Source organism: Pipistrellus hanaki (assembly GCF_964339955.1).
Source record: "Pipistrellus hanaki genome assembly, chromosome: 1".
Classification (NCBI taxonomy): Eukaryota; Metazoa; Chordata; class Mammalia; order Chiroptera; family Vespertilionidae; genus Pipistrellus; species Pipistrellus hanaki.
In genome coordinates this window covers 29890620-29908085 of record NC_140503.1, presented here as the reverse complement: position 1 = coordinate 29908085, position 17466 = coordinate 29890620, and the positions used below count along the sequence as shown (strand labels likewise).

The window sequence follows — 17466 nt, the reverse complement described above, 5'->3', positions numbered from 1 at the left end:
GGAAGGAAGGAAGAAGGGAGGGAGGGAGGGAGGGAGGGAGGGAGGGAGGGAGGGAGGGAGGGAGGGAGGGAGGAACACTTCCCATTAAAGGAGCCCAGGAGATAGTTCACAACAGTGATCATGGGAGAAAAAAGGAGTTAAAGTTGCTTCAAACTTTAAAAGGATTTTTAACATTTGCAAAGAGATAGGAAAAAATGCTCTCTTTATGTCATAAGTTATATTACAAAAAAGCAAGAGACCTTCAACTGATAGGTTTTACAAAGATAAGAAACACTTTAATTTTTAAAGCTTCTAATGTTCTGAATCATGGTATGCTATATATTACTTTCCAATTACTTTCATTTCTATGTATTAATAACCAATAGAAAGAGAGTTTTCAATGTTTTGACACTGTTAAAGGTCATAGAACAATTGTAATTTTTCCATTTAGTATTAAGATAGTATTACATCATTTCAGCTTGCATGATCTTTTCTATACTCCAATGTACAATGAAACGTGAAAAGTTCATATTACACATATAGTCATTTTCATCATTTATGAGGATTTTTTAAATACGTACAACTATGGCTAATTGGAGGAAAACTGAGGGAGGCATAAATTATTACTATAGTTTAAAAAAATATATAGAAAACAGATTAGATAGTGAACTTCTATATCCCACAAAATTGTCCTAATATTAAAAATTATCTATTTTTCTAAAAGAAATTCACCAAAAGTTTCATAATCTACAAAACAGAATTTAGTCCAGGACTACACACCTCTAACACTCTATTCCCAGTGCTTTCACAATCATCATTCCATCCAACAGGAAAGAATCTGAGAGCTACTATTAGATACCTGGAATATGTTTTTGAAAATTCAAGTCTACCTTTATGGTTGTTTTTATTCCAGTTTTCAATGACTTAGCCTGTTGGCCACAGGCAAATCCAAGTGTAGTAGGCCTGAAGATTATACAATTTTAGGGCCTCCTTTAAGGAAAGGAAAAAACTATATAGAATAAAATTAGGCACAGAACCTTAATAAACACCCACTCACGTGAGGAGTCCCTGAAGTTTAAGATTCATTATCGTTATGGGAAAACTGCCCCAGAATATATCAACATGGAAAATTTACAACTTGAAAAGTAATTTATTAGCAAGATCCATCCACGACTAGCAGGATTAAATAGCAATGCCATAGCTCTAGAAATTCGAAGTAATTCAGGCCAATCTCATGGTAACACTAACCTACACAACTAGAATTTTAGAAACTAAGAAATGAAAGGAAGTAGATGTAGCAGACCAAAAAAATTGCCCTGACAATTTTCATCCTGCACTTCAATTATAATATTTCTATCTTTTATTTTAAAAAGATATTTTAGTGTTTTATGATAGTAAAATAAATGAGAATCTCATAATAAAATAACAGACTCTAACCCCTTAATCGCACAGCTGAACTAGCAAAGGAAATTTCAGTGCCTGCCTGTAAGATGGCATTGAAAAGCCACTGTTCCTGTCTGAAGGCTGGGTTTCAGCTCCCGTGAGTCTTATGAAAATCTCCTGAAGGCATTATAATTAAATTAGAATGCTTTATAATTAAATTAAAAAGTCCCACCCTCCAAAAATAAAATATTAGTTTAATACTGTCAATAATATTTTTACAAACAGGTGAAACTTTCAATCAACCAGTATTTTTAATAATGAAAATAACTATTTTTAATCTAAAACTCTTTACTATAATAAAGACATTAAGAACAAAAAATAAGATAAGGCTAATTAAGCTAACTAAATGTTTGTGGTCTTAATAAACATAAAAGAAAACCATTTTACTCCTATTACTAAATGTCAGAGTTCTATAGTTCAATAAACCAAAACACAACATTCACAACTGGCCATCAGAAAAACATGGAGGAAAAGGCATCTATTATATAATAAGCAAATACGATAATAATTTGAAAAATAAACTCTAACAGGATTGAAAATTAAGTTACAACTTAAAAAAACACATTGTTTTGAAAATTGATGTAATAATACCACTTACAACACACATTTGATTCAGCTAAAAATCTGAAAAGAAAATGCAAACCAACAATTTTTCAAGTAAACTATGAAAATTCCATAATATATTCTTCATCACTTTAGCCCTCCCAATGCTAAAATCTCCTATCCTAAGAATGCAAAGGCATTTTAAGAAAACAATCCCACACTATTACAATCTGAATACTTTTTTTGAAAGTCTTTTGTCTCTTACATTGTTCCACTGATGTTATAAATGATTCCTACAACTGCACTGTTTATTTTATTGGAGGGGAAAATTCAATGCACAGGAGCGATCTATCTCTGCTATAACACTGAGCAGTAGTGATATAATAGAACCACTGCACTTGGAGGACTATGATTTATAAGAAAGGGATAGAACCCCTCGTGACTCTTCGTTTCCTCATCAGTAAAATGATGACATTAACATAACTCAGAGAGTGAGGTCTAAAAGCATAATGCACATGAAGTTGCCATTAGAATGTGTGGCACAGTGGCTGAGTGATTCCTAGGATGTTTCTAATGGGTAGGGTTAGAAGGCCACTCAAGCCCCAACCCCACACCCTTGTGTCCCTACAATTCTAGAATGGGGTTGGGCCACACCTGCTAATGGGCAAGGTCACTGAGTCTTAAAGGGAATGCTCATCATTTTGTATTCTCTCTCTCTCTCTCTCTCTCTCTCTCTCTCTCTCTCTCTCTCTCTCTCTCTCTCTCTTTCTAATCCATGAGGCTGAAACTCACCCAGGACCTGCTCCTGGATTCTCTGGCCACTTCTCTTGCCACACAAATAAGTGGTGGTAAGATCTGGTCTTGAAAGTAAGGAAGAAATTTTCCTCTGGCTTGACCTAAGCCATATCCAGGCTGCCTAAGCAGCTGGCAATGTATCTTTTATGTATATTCTGTCCTCGGAAACTTCTGAGGACAGGTGACTTTGGTTTACAGCAGGATTTACTAATTATTCTTGGGTCCCTTGTTCTGCCACCAAAATCTCACAAACAAACCTCATTATGAGAACTCACAGTAAGAATGGCTATAATGTTAATAGACTTTCAAGGGACAAAGGAACTTCCACACTAAAAAAGAATGTACAACCTAATCATGAGTTCTGCCATCTAGCTCCATCTGTTAATGACTGAACAATGTTCCTGAACTAAAACACCACATTCAGTCACCACTAGATAATAACATTATCTACAGTGTTTAGTCCACAGGCTAGCAAATGCTTCATCACAGAAACCACACAGATTGACTTAATGCGGTTAGCTGGCAAATGTGGTCCTCCACTCGGAACCAGCCACAACAGTGAAATAATCATCCAGTTAATGGGAGGATGGGCTGAGATCTATGGCCCAAGGGTCAAAAAGAAGCCTGTGAGGGAGAGTTGAAGGAGAATTTAGAAACAAATAAGAACACGTCTTTCCAAATCTGAAAGAGGTGATTTTGGAATAAACCAAAGCATTATTTTATATCATAGATTGTAACCGAAATGCTTCACAGCCCATTAAGTTTTATGGGTTTAGAAGGATTCAGATAGTTGTAAAGAGTCGCCCGTGACATGTAATTGAGGGAAGCTAGGGATAGCCCTGGACATCTCTAACCTTTGGAGCATAAGCATCACTGAGGCACCTGGCTCTCCAACGCTTCCCCTCAGTGCCCACTGTGCAAAGCAGAGCCCACAGCCAAATGGAACCAGACTGACTGAGATCCATCATGTGTAATGTGCTCACCTTGGCTGAGATAATCCTGTGTTAATAAAACCACTTGTGAAGTGCATCCAATAAAGTGTCTCTTACTACCTCTGTTTCTCTCTCTAATTTGATGCATGAACAAAGGAGTATTAATGGGTCCTTCGAGGGGAAAAGAAATGATTTTGAAAGCATCTATCTACTCCAATTCTCCCCACCTACATGATTGCTCTTCTCACCCCTCCATCCTAAAAACAACAACAGAATGGGCCTTTAAAGTTTCAGGTAGATAAAAGATTAAAATGCTGATGTGGTTTCTACCTAACCTGTGATAGTGTGTCTCGAATGTCAGGGTTTCCTAGGGGTCATGAGGTAAGATCGTATGCTTTAGATCCATTCCCACAAAACCTACAATCTCCATTATACATGCAATATGTTTTGTGTCCTTCAATATATATCCAAATAATCCAAAGGCTTAAAGTACAATTATTAGACAATAAAATGGGCTAGACTTGAAATTCTAGGAACCCTAAAGTGTCATGAGAATTTTTTTTTAATTTAGTCATGAGACAGTACATAGAATACATCATATTTATTAAAATAGAAATTTAGATATTACTGTGAAGTACAAGGATGTAGGGAAACTGGAACCCTCACTCATGGCTGGTGAGTTTGGAAACAGAAGACCACTTGACAGCAATATGAGAGCAATTAATGTACAAATCCTTACATAGCCTACTATCCAGCAATCCTATTTCTGGACACAGACAGAAAACTTCTCACACGGGGCCACAAGAAGATGTATATGAGGATGTTTATCTCCAAGTTGTTTGAGGTAGCAAAATGTCAGAAGTTGGACTAATACAATAGATAAATAAAATGAAGGCTATGAAGACACAGAAGCACTACACAACAAACGTAATGAAATAGGATATCATATATAGCAACATTTAAAAAATCTCAAAAACACCCTTGCCAACGTGGTTCAGTGATTAGAGTGTCAGCCCACAAACCTAAGGATCACAGGATCAATTCCCAGTAAAGAGAACATCTCTTCTCACATCAATATTCTGCGCTCTCTCTCGCTCTCTCCCTTGCCCCACTCCCTCCCACTCTCTCTAAAAATCAATGGAAAAAATATCCTCACTCTTCCAGTGAGGATAAAAAAACAACAACATAATGTTGAGTGAAAAAAGTAAGAAATTATAAATCTTATTGCACAGTATGAATTGCATGGGTCTTAAAAGCAAGCTCAAAGCAACAATATTTAAGAATACACATATTTAATTAACAAATCAGAGACAGATTAGAAAGGCATACAATAAACACACTTTGAATAACTGTAGAAGAGGACAAGAGATGTGATCAAAGGAAAAAAAATGAAAGAAATTTTAATAAAATAGAGAACTTTCCAAAAAGAGTATAATGATAACATTGAGACTAACTGAAGAGTATGTTTAATTAGATTTTGTGCACCTGGTCTAATAGGGGAAGGGTTGGAAAGAAAAAAAAATAAGAAAACAAAAATAATACATATTAGCCTCTTCATAAAAATACAAATTGCTATTTTTATTTTCTCATAAAACAATTCATATTTGAACAATTAAAAAATAAAAAGGAATATTTACCCAGTTGCTACTTTAATCATATTGACTTTAATCCACCTAATGCAAGTTGTATATAGAGATGATTATTTTCTTTCCAGAATATAACGTGTCATTTTTTTCCACACAAACTGATACTGATTTTATAGTTTCTTATTCTTATATCATTGATAATGATAATCAATAAAATTCTTTGAATTATTTACAAGGCTCTCCTTATTGTCAAATGATTTATCTCTATATTCAATCAGAATTCAGTGATTCCAAAACTCTACAATAACTTTTAGCCATTAACATTGTAGTTCTAAACATGTATTTAATTTTCTTCTTTCCTCCTTCTGTTTCCTCTGTCTCATATTCAAAGGCTTTCATAAATTTACACAGGGAATAAAAAATAAAAAGCTATATGGCCTGGCCAGTGTTGCTCAGTGGTTGAGTTTTGACCCATGAACCAGGAGGTCATGGTTTGATTCCTGGTCAGGGCACATGCCCAGGTTTCGGGCTCAATTCCCAGTAGGGAGTATACAGGAGGCAGTGGATCAGTGTTAATGTTTCCATTACTCTCTCTCCTTCTCCTTTCCTCTCTCTCTCTCTCTCTCTCTCTGAAAATCAACAAAAACACATTTTTAAAAATAATATCATTTTTAAAATAGCCTCTAAAAATAGGGAACAGAGCTTGGGGGAGACATCTTCCCACAATGAAAAATGAAAAAGCATAACATAATCCAAAGCTCTCTGCTCCCTTGCCCACCATAAATACCATAACACTTGGGATGAAATACAGTGAATAAAAGCGTGTTATATGGAGGCATGTGAGATCTCAGTTAGGGTTTACTGCAAAACAAGCCAATCTAATTCAACAATGCTGACACAAAACACTGAGCTGTGTCCTGTAGTGCATGCAAAAGTGAGAAAGACGGAATCCTTATTTTTGACGCGTTTATAATCTGGCACTGGTGCTAGGAAGGAAAAAACAACTCTTTTAGGGGATAGAATATGCTAATATTGTATAATATGCCAGCATTTTTCAAATGAACTTTCTGTAGGAAAAATTGCACCTGCCAAAGAAAACAGGCTTGGGGTGGGGGGATGGGGGGAAGAGAGGCATATATACATGGGAAGCATGGACTTCACAATAGATCCACCTACAAAAACAAAAACGACAACAAAAGCAATAGCAATAAAAACCCCAGAAGAAAGGAAAGCTAGTTAGTTTAAGGCCAGAAGATAATGCCACATGATGAGCTAATGGGAGTCATAGGAGAGAAACCACATCTTGTTAAGAAAATCATAAATATCTTCAGGTTGAAGATGGCACCTGAAATAGGCATGGGTAAGGTGATGGGATGTCCAAAGTCCAAGAAGAGGAAATGGGTATGGGAGCATCTATATTCCCTAGAATTTTTTATGGAGCCTGTTCCACAGGTAAGATCTAGCATAAAACTAACCTTTTTCTACCCTAAACCCTTCTAAGGCATAAGGGAGAGAGATATTCCATACAAACCTTAACCTCCCAGAAGTTACAACACACACCTTAACAAAAGTTCTAGCCCAAGAGTTAATATCTACCCAACAGATATAAAGGCACAAAATGCATCAATGCTACCGAAGGGAGTTTTTCAATAAGGGGCCATAGTTTTTCATCAGCTTGCTTCCCAATTTTGGAGCACAGAGTGAAGACTCGATGTGAGAATGATTTAATAGAGAAAAAAAGAAGATGGTTCAACAGATTATTTCTCAAATCTACCTAAGCATCAGAACCATCTGAGCTGACAGTTAAAAGTACTCATCCCTGCCCCCACACACCCACTCTGGCTGATTCTGGTTCAATAGGTTTGAGGTGAGGTATGAGAATCTGTCTTTTGTAAAACCTAAGAGATTCTTATGTGCAGCCAGGTTTGGACTCATGGTATGAAGGAACCCTTGCCTTATGTGAAGATGAAGAATGAACAGGAGTAAGCAAAAGTAGGTTTATGTTTGTAAGAAAGATGGCATGCAGGTTATGGTTATTATAATAGCTTTATTAACTCAGAAGAATGTCACGACTGTGAGTGAGTGACCCTGCGCAAATCCCATAATAAAACTCCACCTAGGTTTTCCCCTCTGAGAAACAAAAGATTTTGAATAGAAAATAATTCAGATCACTCACAGTTCTAAAATAACATAATTTTGGTGCTTAGTTATGTGAGATCTTTAAAGAAAAATTAGCTCAAGGGAAAAACATACCATCTCAGTATTGAAATATTGTGAAAAGTTGTCAGTTCTAAATTGGTTCCTTATATAGAATTTCCTTTTCTTTTTTATGATCTTTTTTTGCAATACACTCTTTAAACTCACAGATATGGCATATCTTGAAAGAATTCTTATAAATATAAATGCCAGAATCTGTTTTACATAAGTCAAACAAAATAGCAATGGTACAATGTACCAACATTACAAAGTATGTATGATTTACACAGGGCATGAGGACTTTATTTTGATGTTCTTTAAGTGTTCATGAGCCATGTCCTACTTGATTGGGAATTGTTTCCCCTACTTTGTTCAAGACAGTTTTAGCACCCATCAGTGCTTCCCTGAGGTAGAATGCTCCTTTGATCATTCAGCTCTTCAGATAGTTCCTGGCTCAGAGTAGGTTGGCAAAAAATATATATTTATTGGATGAATTCATACATTCCCAGATATGCAAAAATCCTTCTCTCTGCAAAAATGTTCACCAATGACTCTTAAGCTGTATATTTCTACTGACAATTTAGCTCCTTAATATTTTAACATAATTTTTACCCTACAGTTTTTACATATGAGTAAACAGGTTTTGGTACCAATTCCAGTGTGTGTGGTGGAAGTGGGAGGGTCTCCACACCAACAACAAGCAATTCTTGGGACACCAGCTTGGGGTCCTATAATTCAACTCAATCACAACACTATCTACCCCGAAATAGCTAGCATCCGATGCCATGAGTTAGGGGTTCAGTTTTAAAAGACAGCCCCCACACACACACACTTCAGGTGCCACTAATCACAAGCCCTGGTTGTCACCTGTACTTCTAAGGACAGGCTATAAATCAGAGGTTCCCACAATCTCCTCCTTGGATTTGATTAACTTGCTAGAGCAGCACACAGAGCTCAGGGAAACATTTTACCTATTAGATTACTGGTTTATTTAAAAAAGTTACTCTCCCGGCACCTCCAGATATTCACCAATCAAGAAGCTCCGAACCTTGTCTTTTTGGCTTTTTATGGAGGCCTCATTAGTTAGTCTCCACCGATTAAATCATTGGTCACTGGCATTTGATTACCCTCCAACCCCTCTCATAGATGATGGGGGTGGGAATACTAAAAGTTACCTCCCTCTAGTCATGTGGTTGGTTCTCCTGGCACCCAGCCCACAACCTCAGATTGCCTAAGGGCTTTCCAATAGTCACCTTATTAACATAACAAAAGGCACCTTTATTGTTCTTAATGCCAAGCCTTTTGGGAGCTCTGTGCCAGGACTTAGGTTGAAGACCAAATGTATATTTATTATAAATTACTATATCCTTGTTTAAATCAGTTTAATCCTTTTAGCCATATTCAACATTAAACCTCAGAAAATGCTCCTGAGCTGTTAGTTCTATTACCTACCTGCAAGTGCTGCTTTTCTGCATGACGTCAGCTCGATGATACCCAGAGAGTTTGCAAAAACCGTCATTACTATAAACTACAGGCCAATCCACAATCTGGGCATTTCCCAGTAAGAAACTCGATTCTAAAGAAGAAAGAAAAAAAAAGGAAGTTTTTAGCTTCATTGAGCAATGTACTTCTTTCTTTCAAGTAACCAAAAATACAAATTCATAAAGATAAGACCAATGCAACTATGGTTTTCTATGGTACAAATAATAAAATTTAATTTGAAACTGACATAATGAGTTTAGCATGATCATCAAATGAGACTGCAATAAGGACACGACCTGTATACAAATTAAAAATTCTACTGAACAGAAAAGCCAGTTTATATAATACCTCTCTCTGTTCAAGTATACTCTAAGCTATGAAAATAAAGTATGGTTAATATTAAAAATATCAATGACTATAATTATACCTACAAAACAGGTTTATTTGTTAAGGTTGGGGCTACAATCACTTCTCCACAAATTGGGAATATTGGACTTGATAACAGAAACAAACTTGGATGATTCTTCCAAAAATTCTATTAATATAATTTTGGACATGATGGAATAAATTCAATTGATCTTAAGAAGTCTAATTTAAAATAACATTGAAGAGTTCTTTTTAAAATAAAATTATTTAAAGATATTTTCAACCATATGGTACACAAAATTTGGAAACTCTCTTTAGTCTAAATAAAGAATCATCTCTGGTCTACTTTGCATAAATAAGTGGTTTACTTTATGTATAAAAATTAATACAAAATAATACCTTTTAATGTCCATCTTGATTAAAAGTCCAATAATCTTAGGCAAAAACTTTAGCAATATTCAGACAACATGATAAATATGTTAACATTAAAATGAATTAAAATTAAAATAATATTAAGGTATAAAAATGAAAAAAAATATTTTAAAAGATTACAACTTTTAAAAGGAATACTTCACTTCAAAATACTCAAAATATCTACCTGAAATAAGCTCCTTTGAACTTATATTCAGAGTAGAGTACAAAAAAGATAAATTAACTTATGAGTAGAGAATTTTAAGTTTAAATTCTGATTCACAATTGATCTTCATAAAAAATCACAATGCAATTCAACATTTACTAAGTAGCTGCTAACTAAAAGGCACTATTCTGGGTCAGATAATTGATTAGAATAGAGATTAACCATTTACTCTCAAAACACTTACATATTCAGTAAGACAATTATATGACAACCAATTACAATTTAGCAGAATAGATGCTAAAACAAGAAGTATATGACAAAATATGAAGGAAAATCTGTCTCAAGGCACTGAAATCAAACAAAAGTAGGCAGAAACTGAAAAATACAAATCCTTGAATAAAAGGAGATACATTAAATGCGATATTCACTTAACTGTCCATTCCCCTGTGAGCACTTCCCAATCTGTACAGTTCATGAGTGAGAGATTTCAAGTAGAAAAGTCAAAGGTCATAATTTGGGGCTTCCAGAGCAGCTTAAAGTTAAGGAGAATGCTTTGACATAAAGAGTCATAAATCTATACATGAATTTACCTCATATTCTTACCTGTTCATACACAGGATAAGACTACCAAGGGACTCAAATCTAGAAATGACTAGAAGGCCAAGAGGCAGGCAGAAATTTCACAGCCTAACCAAGGTTACGAGACAAATTTCAGAGCTCAAGTCCTATCAAGCTAGAGAAGCTTGGTAAATTCCTCAAGATTTCCATTTAAGCCACAGAAGGCCATGCTTAGGAGTAGGAAAGAAATCCCAGAATAAAGGTCTAAGTAAGATAAAAAAAATATAGACAAGTAAGTCTTCTCTCTCTCTCTCTCTCTCTCTCTCTCTCTCTCTCTCACACACACACACACACACACACACACACACACACACACACACAAACACACACACACACACACACACACACACACAAGGCTGAAATCATAATCAAGGTGACCAACCAAAAATTTAACTACCTGCTAAAATAAAATGCACCCCTCTTCAGAGGAAAAATAATTAAATCAAAAATCTCTACAATGTGTCAACCCAATGGGCAGTATACAATTAAAAATTATTAGGCATGCAAAAAAATAAAAATTAAAAACCAGAGAACTGTGACAACAATCAAGGGAGAAATAAGCAATAGAGGAGAAAGTTGATACTGGAAACAGAAATAATAAGATCCAGGCATCAGTAGATCCAGTATTTGTTTTTAAATCTTCTCAGGTGGTTCTTCTGTGTATCCAAGGTGGAGAAGCACCAATTTATCATACTAACGCAACAATTGCTAAATGCTGGCAGCCGCAAGAGAATCTTCGGATGAGTGTCGAAAATACAGATTGCTAAATTCTAATGCAAGCACCCTGAACAGACTCCCTCAGGGTAGAACACAAAAACACAGGCACGGAAGAAAGTCTCATGCTCAGCCAGCTTTGGAAAACTTTAATCTAGTACCTTGCTATTCAAAGTGTGGACTTGTACCGCCTGAGAGTTTGTGAGCAATACAGAATGTGGGCCCCACCCCCTCCTGAATTTAGCAAGACCATCAGGTGACCCCAAGCTCTTGAATGCACTCATCTTGTGCATACTTTCCTTCTTTTTTATAAATGGGAAAGCAGGCCAGAAAAGTTAAAGGAAGGATTCAGGGAACTTGGGAAAAGGGTGTGTGGTGGGGGAAACACACAGAATCAGGCCTCACTGTCTAAGACTTTGTATTGTATCATTCTATATTTCCCAACTGCTGTCTAAGCTTTTGTTTTGCTATAATATAAAAGAAGCACTTCCTTTTTATGGTGCTCTTCCTTCAGACAGTAAGAAAATAACTACATCAACTCAATACCTCTGCATATTAATTCCATTCCTAAAGAAGATCATATGCAAACCGGTCAATAATCCAGCTGATAGAAATTTCTGGAAGCTGAAACCGGTTTGGCTCAGTGGTAGAGTGTAGGTCTGCGGACTGAAAGGTCCCAGGTTCGATTCCGGTCAAGGGCATGTACTTGAGTTGTGGGCACATCCCCAGTAGGGTGTGTGCAAGAGGCAGCTAGTCTATGTTTCTCTCTCTTTGACGTTTCTAGCTCTCTATATCTCTCCCTTCCTCTCTGTAAAAAATTAATATATTAAAAAAAAAGAAATTTCTGGAAGAAGAGAAGTTATAGTCAGTCAATGAAAATAATATGAAAGTATGTGAATGTTTCTTTCCTGTCTACAGCAATTCCAATAAAAGAATGTTTTCCTCTGAGCTGCTCCAAAAATACCTGTATCTGACATGATTTGGACAGTTTTGTGGGTTTATTTTTGTTTTGTTTTTATGAAAACTGTGTGTTCTGATCCAGAAGTTTCATGCACATTGACAATGGGGAGGAAGGTTAAATCTTTCTCCTCCTCCCTTTCCTGCCCCATCTTTGTTATGCAAATGACCCTGGGGATATAATGCAGAACACTAGCACAGAGAAGTTTTAAGATATTTTAAGAAGTGCTAAGACATACAAAAGAATTCTAGAGTGCTGACAAAGAGACATGGAGGTGAAGGGAACGAACTTCACAAAAAGACGCCGAAACACTAAAACACTTTTGCTCATTTACAGTTTTCCCAAGGTCTAGGGTGGCTTCTGAGGAAAGTCAACTGGATTTTCCCACTGACTGTACTCACTTAGTCCTACTTTGGGGAAATCATCACTCTTATTCTAAAAACCCTAAAACCCTGCACTGAGCCCCTCAAGCAGAGAGAAATAGAACCCGGCTCAGGGCTATTTCAAGCTGTTTACCAGATCCCTGATCCTCCAAGAGGGACTTGAAAGCAGCTGTTGAAGCTCCAAGTTACCCAAACCTCCCCAATCCTCTGATTCAAAAAGCTACAAAATGTACATTCCAAAGATCAAGAAGAGAAACCTGAAGCTTAAAAGCAACACAACAAAATGTACGTAGCAATAATCACTAACATTTTCTACAACAGATTGGTGGAAGAGGATATTTCAAGAATGCTGACTGTCAAATATTCCTTAGGAAGTCAGGTTTCGGTTTGAAATTTTGGCTTCATTTAACATTTGTTTCTAGTCTGAATGGAGCTCTTATTAGAATCTGAAGCTACATTTTCTAATCCACAAGAACAAACTGACCAAGCTAATTGCCTGGCCTGGGATACTCTTTTCTGAACGTCTATAAGTAGAATCACCTATGTACGTGGTCACGCTAAGCTCCCTTGGGTTGCATTTTTTTTTTTTTTTTTTTTTTTTACTTCAAGGGAATGAAAAGGAAGCTAGATGACAAATTGATAATGCAAGTGATCTCTACAAGTATCACTCCAATCTGGCTGTCTTCAGTTCTCCCCATTTTAGGGAAATCTTCCCTACTTCAATCTATCTATCCCCAAATGCTTGAGTAAAAAACCTGAAAGTTATCCTTATACTCCTTCATTCATGACATCCAATATATCACTAAGCCCTAATAATTCTAAGAGAGAAAGAGAGAGAGAGCGAAAAAACATGTTAGAGGTATCCACTTCTCTTCATCTTTACTGCTACCATCCCAGGCCATGTCACCTTCATCTCTTGCCTGGACTATTGTCATAGTCTCCTAGCTGGTCCCCTAGCATCCCTCCTTCTCCCTCCAATCCAACTTATGGTTACACAACAGGTAACCCTTGTGGTCAGACCTGACCACTGCCGTGGACTATATTGCAAAATCCTGGCCCTAAAGAGCCAGGCCCCTAAATGACACCCACGCCCTTGCTTCCCGTCTTATTCTTCTTTTTCCCACTGCAATCCAACTGCACTGGCCTTTAAGCTTCACAAATTTAACCAGTCACTTTCTCTCTCCCTCCTTGTTAAACGATCAAATCAAATATAAACATGTTCACATGTTTTCTTTGCCTGAAATCCTCCTCGGCCCAATTACCATCTAAATACCTCTTATTTTAGGTCTCAATTTGGCACAACTTCCTTAGAAAGACCTCCCCTGACACTATCTCCCAATTAAAACTAGTCCCTAGTACACTTTTTTTTATTAAATTATTCTCTGTGTACATATTTTAACATCCTCCCGCTCCCATACACACCCTCCCTCCCCAGAGTTTTGTGTCCATTGGTTGTACTTAAATGCATGTATACAAGTCCTTTGGTTGATCTATTATCTCCCCCAGATTTCCCTACCCTCCCCGCTGTAATTTGACAGTCTGCTTGTTGTTTTACTGTCTCTATATCTATCTTTTGGTTCATCAGTTTATAATGTTCTTTATTATCCATAAATGAGTGAGGTCATGTGGTGTTTCTCTTTCATTGACTGGCTTATTTCACTCAGCATGATGCTCTCCAATTCCATCCATGTTGCTGCAAATGATGAGAATTCCTTCTTTTTTAAGGCAGCATAGTATTTCATTGTGTAGATGTACCATTGTTTTTTGATCCAATCATCTGCTGACGGGCACCTAGGCTGCTTCCAGATTCTAGCTATTGTAGATTGTGCTGCTATGAACATAGGGGTGCATATATCCTTTCTGATTGGTGTTTCTAGTTTCTTGGGATATATTCCTAGGAGTGGGATTACTGGGTCAAATGGGAGTTCCATTTTCAGTTTTTTGAGGAAACTCCACACTGTTCTCCACAGTGGTTGCACCAGTCTGCATTCCCACCAGCAGTGCACAAGGGTTCCTTTTTCTCCACAACCTCGCCAACACTTGTCGTTTGTTGATTTGTCGATGTTGGCCATTCTGACAGGTGTGAGATGGTACCGCATTATTGTTTTTATTTGCATCTCTCAGATAATTAGTGACTTTGAGCATGTTTTCATGTGCCTTTTGGCCTTCCTTCTGTTTTCTTTTGAGAGTATTCTATTTAGGTCCATTGTCCATTTTTTAATTGGATCATTCATCTTCCTTTTATTTAGTTGTATAAGCTGTCTATAGATGTTGGAGAATAAACCTTTATCAGTGGGAACATTTGCAAATATGTTCTCCCACACAGTGGGCTTTCTTGTTGTTTTGTTGATGGTTTCTTTTGCTGTAAAAAAGCTTTTTATTTTGATTTAGTCCCATTTGTTTATTTTCTCTTTAGCTTCCATTGCCCTAGAGGCAGTATCAGTGAAGAAGTTCTTTTGGCATATGTCTGAGATTTTGCTGCCTGTGGATGCTTCTAGTATTTTTATGGTTTCCCGTCTGATGTTTAAGTCCTGTATCCATTTTGAGTTTATTTTTGTGTATGGCGTAAGTTGGTGATCTAGTTTCATTCTTTTGCATGTATCTGTTCAATTTTCCCAACACCATTTATTGAAGAGACTGTCTTGACTCAATTGTATATTCGTGCCTCCTTTGTCAAATATTAATTGAGCATAGTGATTTGGGTTGATATTTGGGTTCTCGATTCTATTCCATTGATCTATATGTCTGTTCTTGTGCCAGTACCAGGCTGTTTTGAGAACAGTGGCTTTGTAATACAGCTTGAAGTCTGGTATTGAGATCCCTCCTACTTTACTCTTCTTTCTCAGGATTGCTTTGGCTATTCGGGGTCTTTTATTGTTCCAAATGAACTTTTGGAGAGTTCTTTCTAGGTCAGTGAAATATGTCGTTGGTATTTTAATGGGGAGTGCATTGAACCTATAGATTGCTTTAGGAAGTATGGACATTTTGATGATGTTGATTCTACCAATCCATGAACATAGTATGTTCTTCCATCTCTTTACATCTTCCTCTATCTCTTTTTTCAGTGTCCTGTAGTTTTCCGCAAATAGGTCCTTTACTTCCTTAGTTAAATTTATTCCTAGGTATCTTAATTTTTTTGGTGTGATGGTAAATGGAATTGCTTTTTTAGTCTCTGTTTCTGTAATTTCACTGTTGGTGTATAGAAATGCCATGGATTTCTTGGCGTTAATTTTGTATCCTGCTACATTGCCAAATTCATTTATTAAGTCAATTAGTATTTTAATGGAGTCTTTTGGGTTTTTTATGTACAATATCATGTCGTCTGCAAATAAGGATAACTTTACTTCTTTTTTTCCCATTTGGATGCTTTTTATTTCCTCTACTTGTCTAATTGCAATGGCTAGTACTTCCAGTACTATGTCAAAGAGGAGTGGTGATAGTGGGCATCCCTGTCTTGTTCCTGTTCTTAGAGGGAATGGTTTTAATTTTTGTCCACTGAGTATGATGTTGGCTGTGGGTTTATCATATATAGCTTTTATTATGTTGAGGTATGATCCTTGTACTCCCACCTTGTTGAGAGTTTTTATCAGGAAAGGGTGTTGGATTTTATCAAATGCTTTTTCTGCATCAATTGATATGACTATATGATCTTTATTTTTCATTTTGTTTATGTGATGTATCACGTTTATTGATTTGCGGATATTGTACCATCCTTGCATTCCTGGAATAAATCCTACTTGGTCATGGTGTATGATCTTTGTGATGTTCTGCGAGAGCCGATTTGCTAGAATTTTGTTGAGGATTTTGGCATCTATGTTCATGAGGGATATTGGCCTGTAATTCTCTTTCATTGAGTTTTCTTTATCTGGTTTTGGTATTAGGGTGATGCTGGCTTCATAGAAGGAGTTTGGAAGTGTTCCTTCCTCTTGAATTTTTTGGAATAGTCTGAGGAGGATAGGTTTTAGTTCTTCCTTGGATGTTTGGTAAAACTCTCCTGTGAAGCCACCTGGCCCTGGGCTTTTGTTTGCTGGAAGCTTTTTGATGACTGTTTCAATTTCTTCCCAAGTCACAGGTCTATTGAGATTTTTAGATTCTTCCTGATTGAGTTTTGGAAGTTTGTATTTTTCTAGGAATATGTCCATTTCCTCCAGGTTGTTCAGTTTGTTGGAATAGAGTTGTTTGTAGTATTTTGTAACAATTCTTTGTATTTCGGCGGGGTCTGTTGTTATTTCACCTCTTTCATTTCTGATTTTGTTTATTTGAGTCCTCTCTCTTTGTTTCTTGGTTAGCCTGGCTAGAGGTTCATCTATCTTGTTTATCCTTTCAAAGAACCAGCTCTTGGTTTTGTTGATCTTATGTATTGTTTCTTTGGGCTCTATGTCATTTATCTCCACTCTGATTTTTGTTATTTCCTTCCTTCTGCTTACACTGGGCTTTTATTCTGCTGTTTTTCTAACTCTTTGAGTTGTAGAGTTAGATAATTTATTACCATTTTTTCTTGTTTTTTGTAATAGGCTTGTAGAAAAATGAACTTCCCTCTCAAAACTGCTTTTGCTGTGTCCCATAGATATTGGATTGTTGTGTTTTCATTGTCATTTGTTTCCAGGATTTTTTAATTTCTTCCTTGATTTCTCTGGTAACCCAGTCCTTGTTTAATAACATGCTGTTTAGTCTCCATGTGTTTGATTTATTTGGATTATTTTTATTGTAGTTAATTTCCAGTTTTATGCCACTATAATCTGAGAAGATGCTTGATATGATTTCTATCTTCTAGAACTTGAAGAGACTTTGCCTATGTCTCAAAATGTGGTCTATCTTTGAGAATGTCCCATGTGCACTTGAGAAGAATGTATATTCTGTGGCTTTGGGGTGGAATGTTCTGAAGATGTTGATT

At 36.5% G+C, this 17466-nt stretch overlaps 1 protein-coding gene across 1 annotated transcript in view; it reads right to left on the bottom strand.

Annotated features, from left to right (window-relative positions):
• Nucleotides 1-17466, bottom strand: part of KCNH5 (potassium voltage-gated channel subfamily H member 5) — a 252494-nt gene that overhangs the window by 221035 nt on the left and 13993 nt on the right. Inside the window, exon 2 of the mRNA XM_084866422.1 lies at nt 8927-9050. Coding sequence (XP_084722548.1) covers nt 8927-9050 — 124 coding nt within the window. The remainder of the gene's footprint in view (nt 1-8926; nt 9051-17466) is intronic.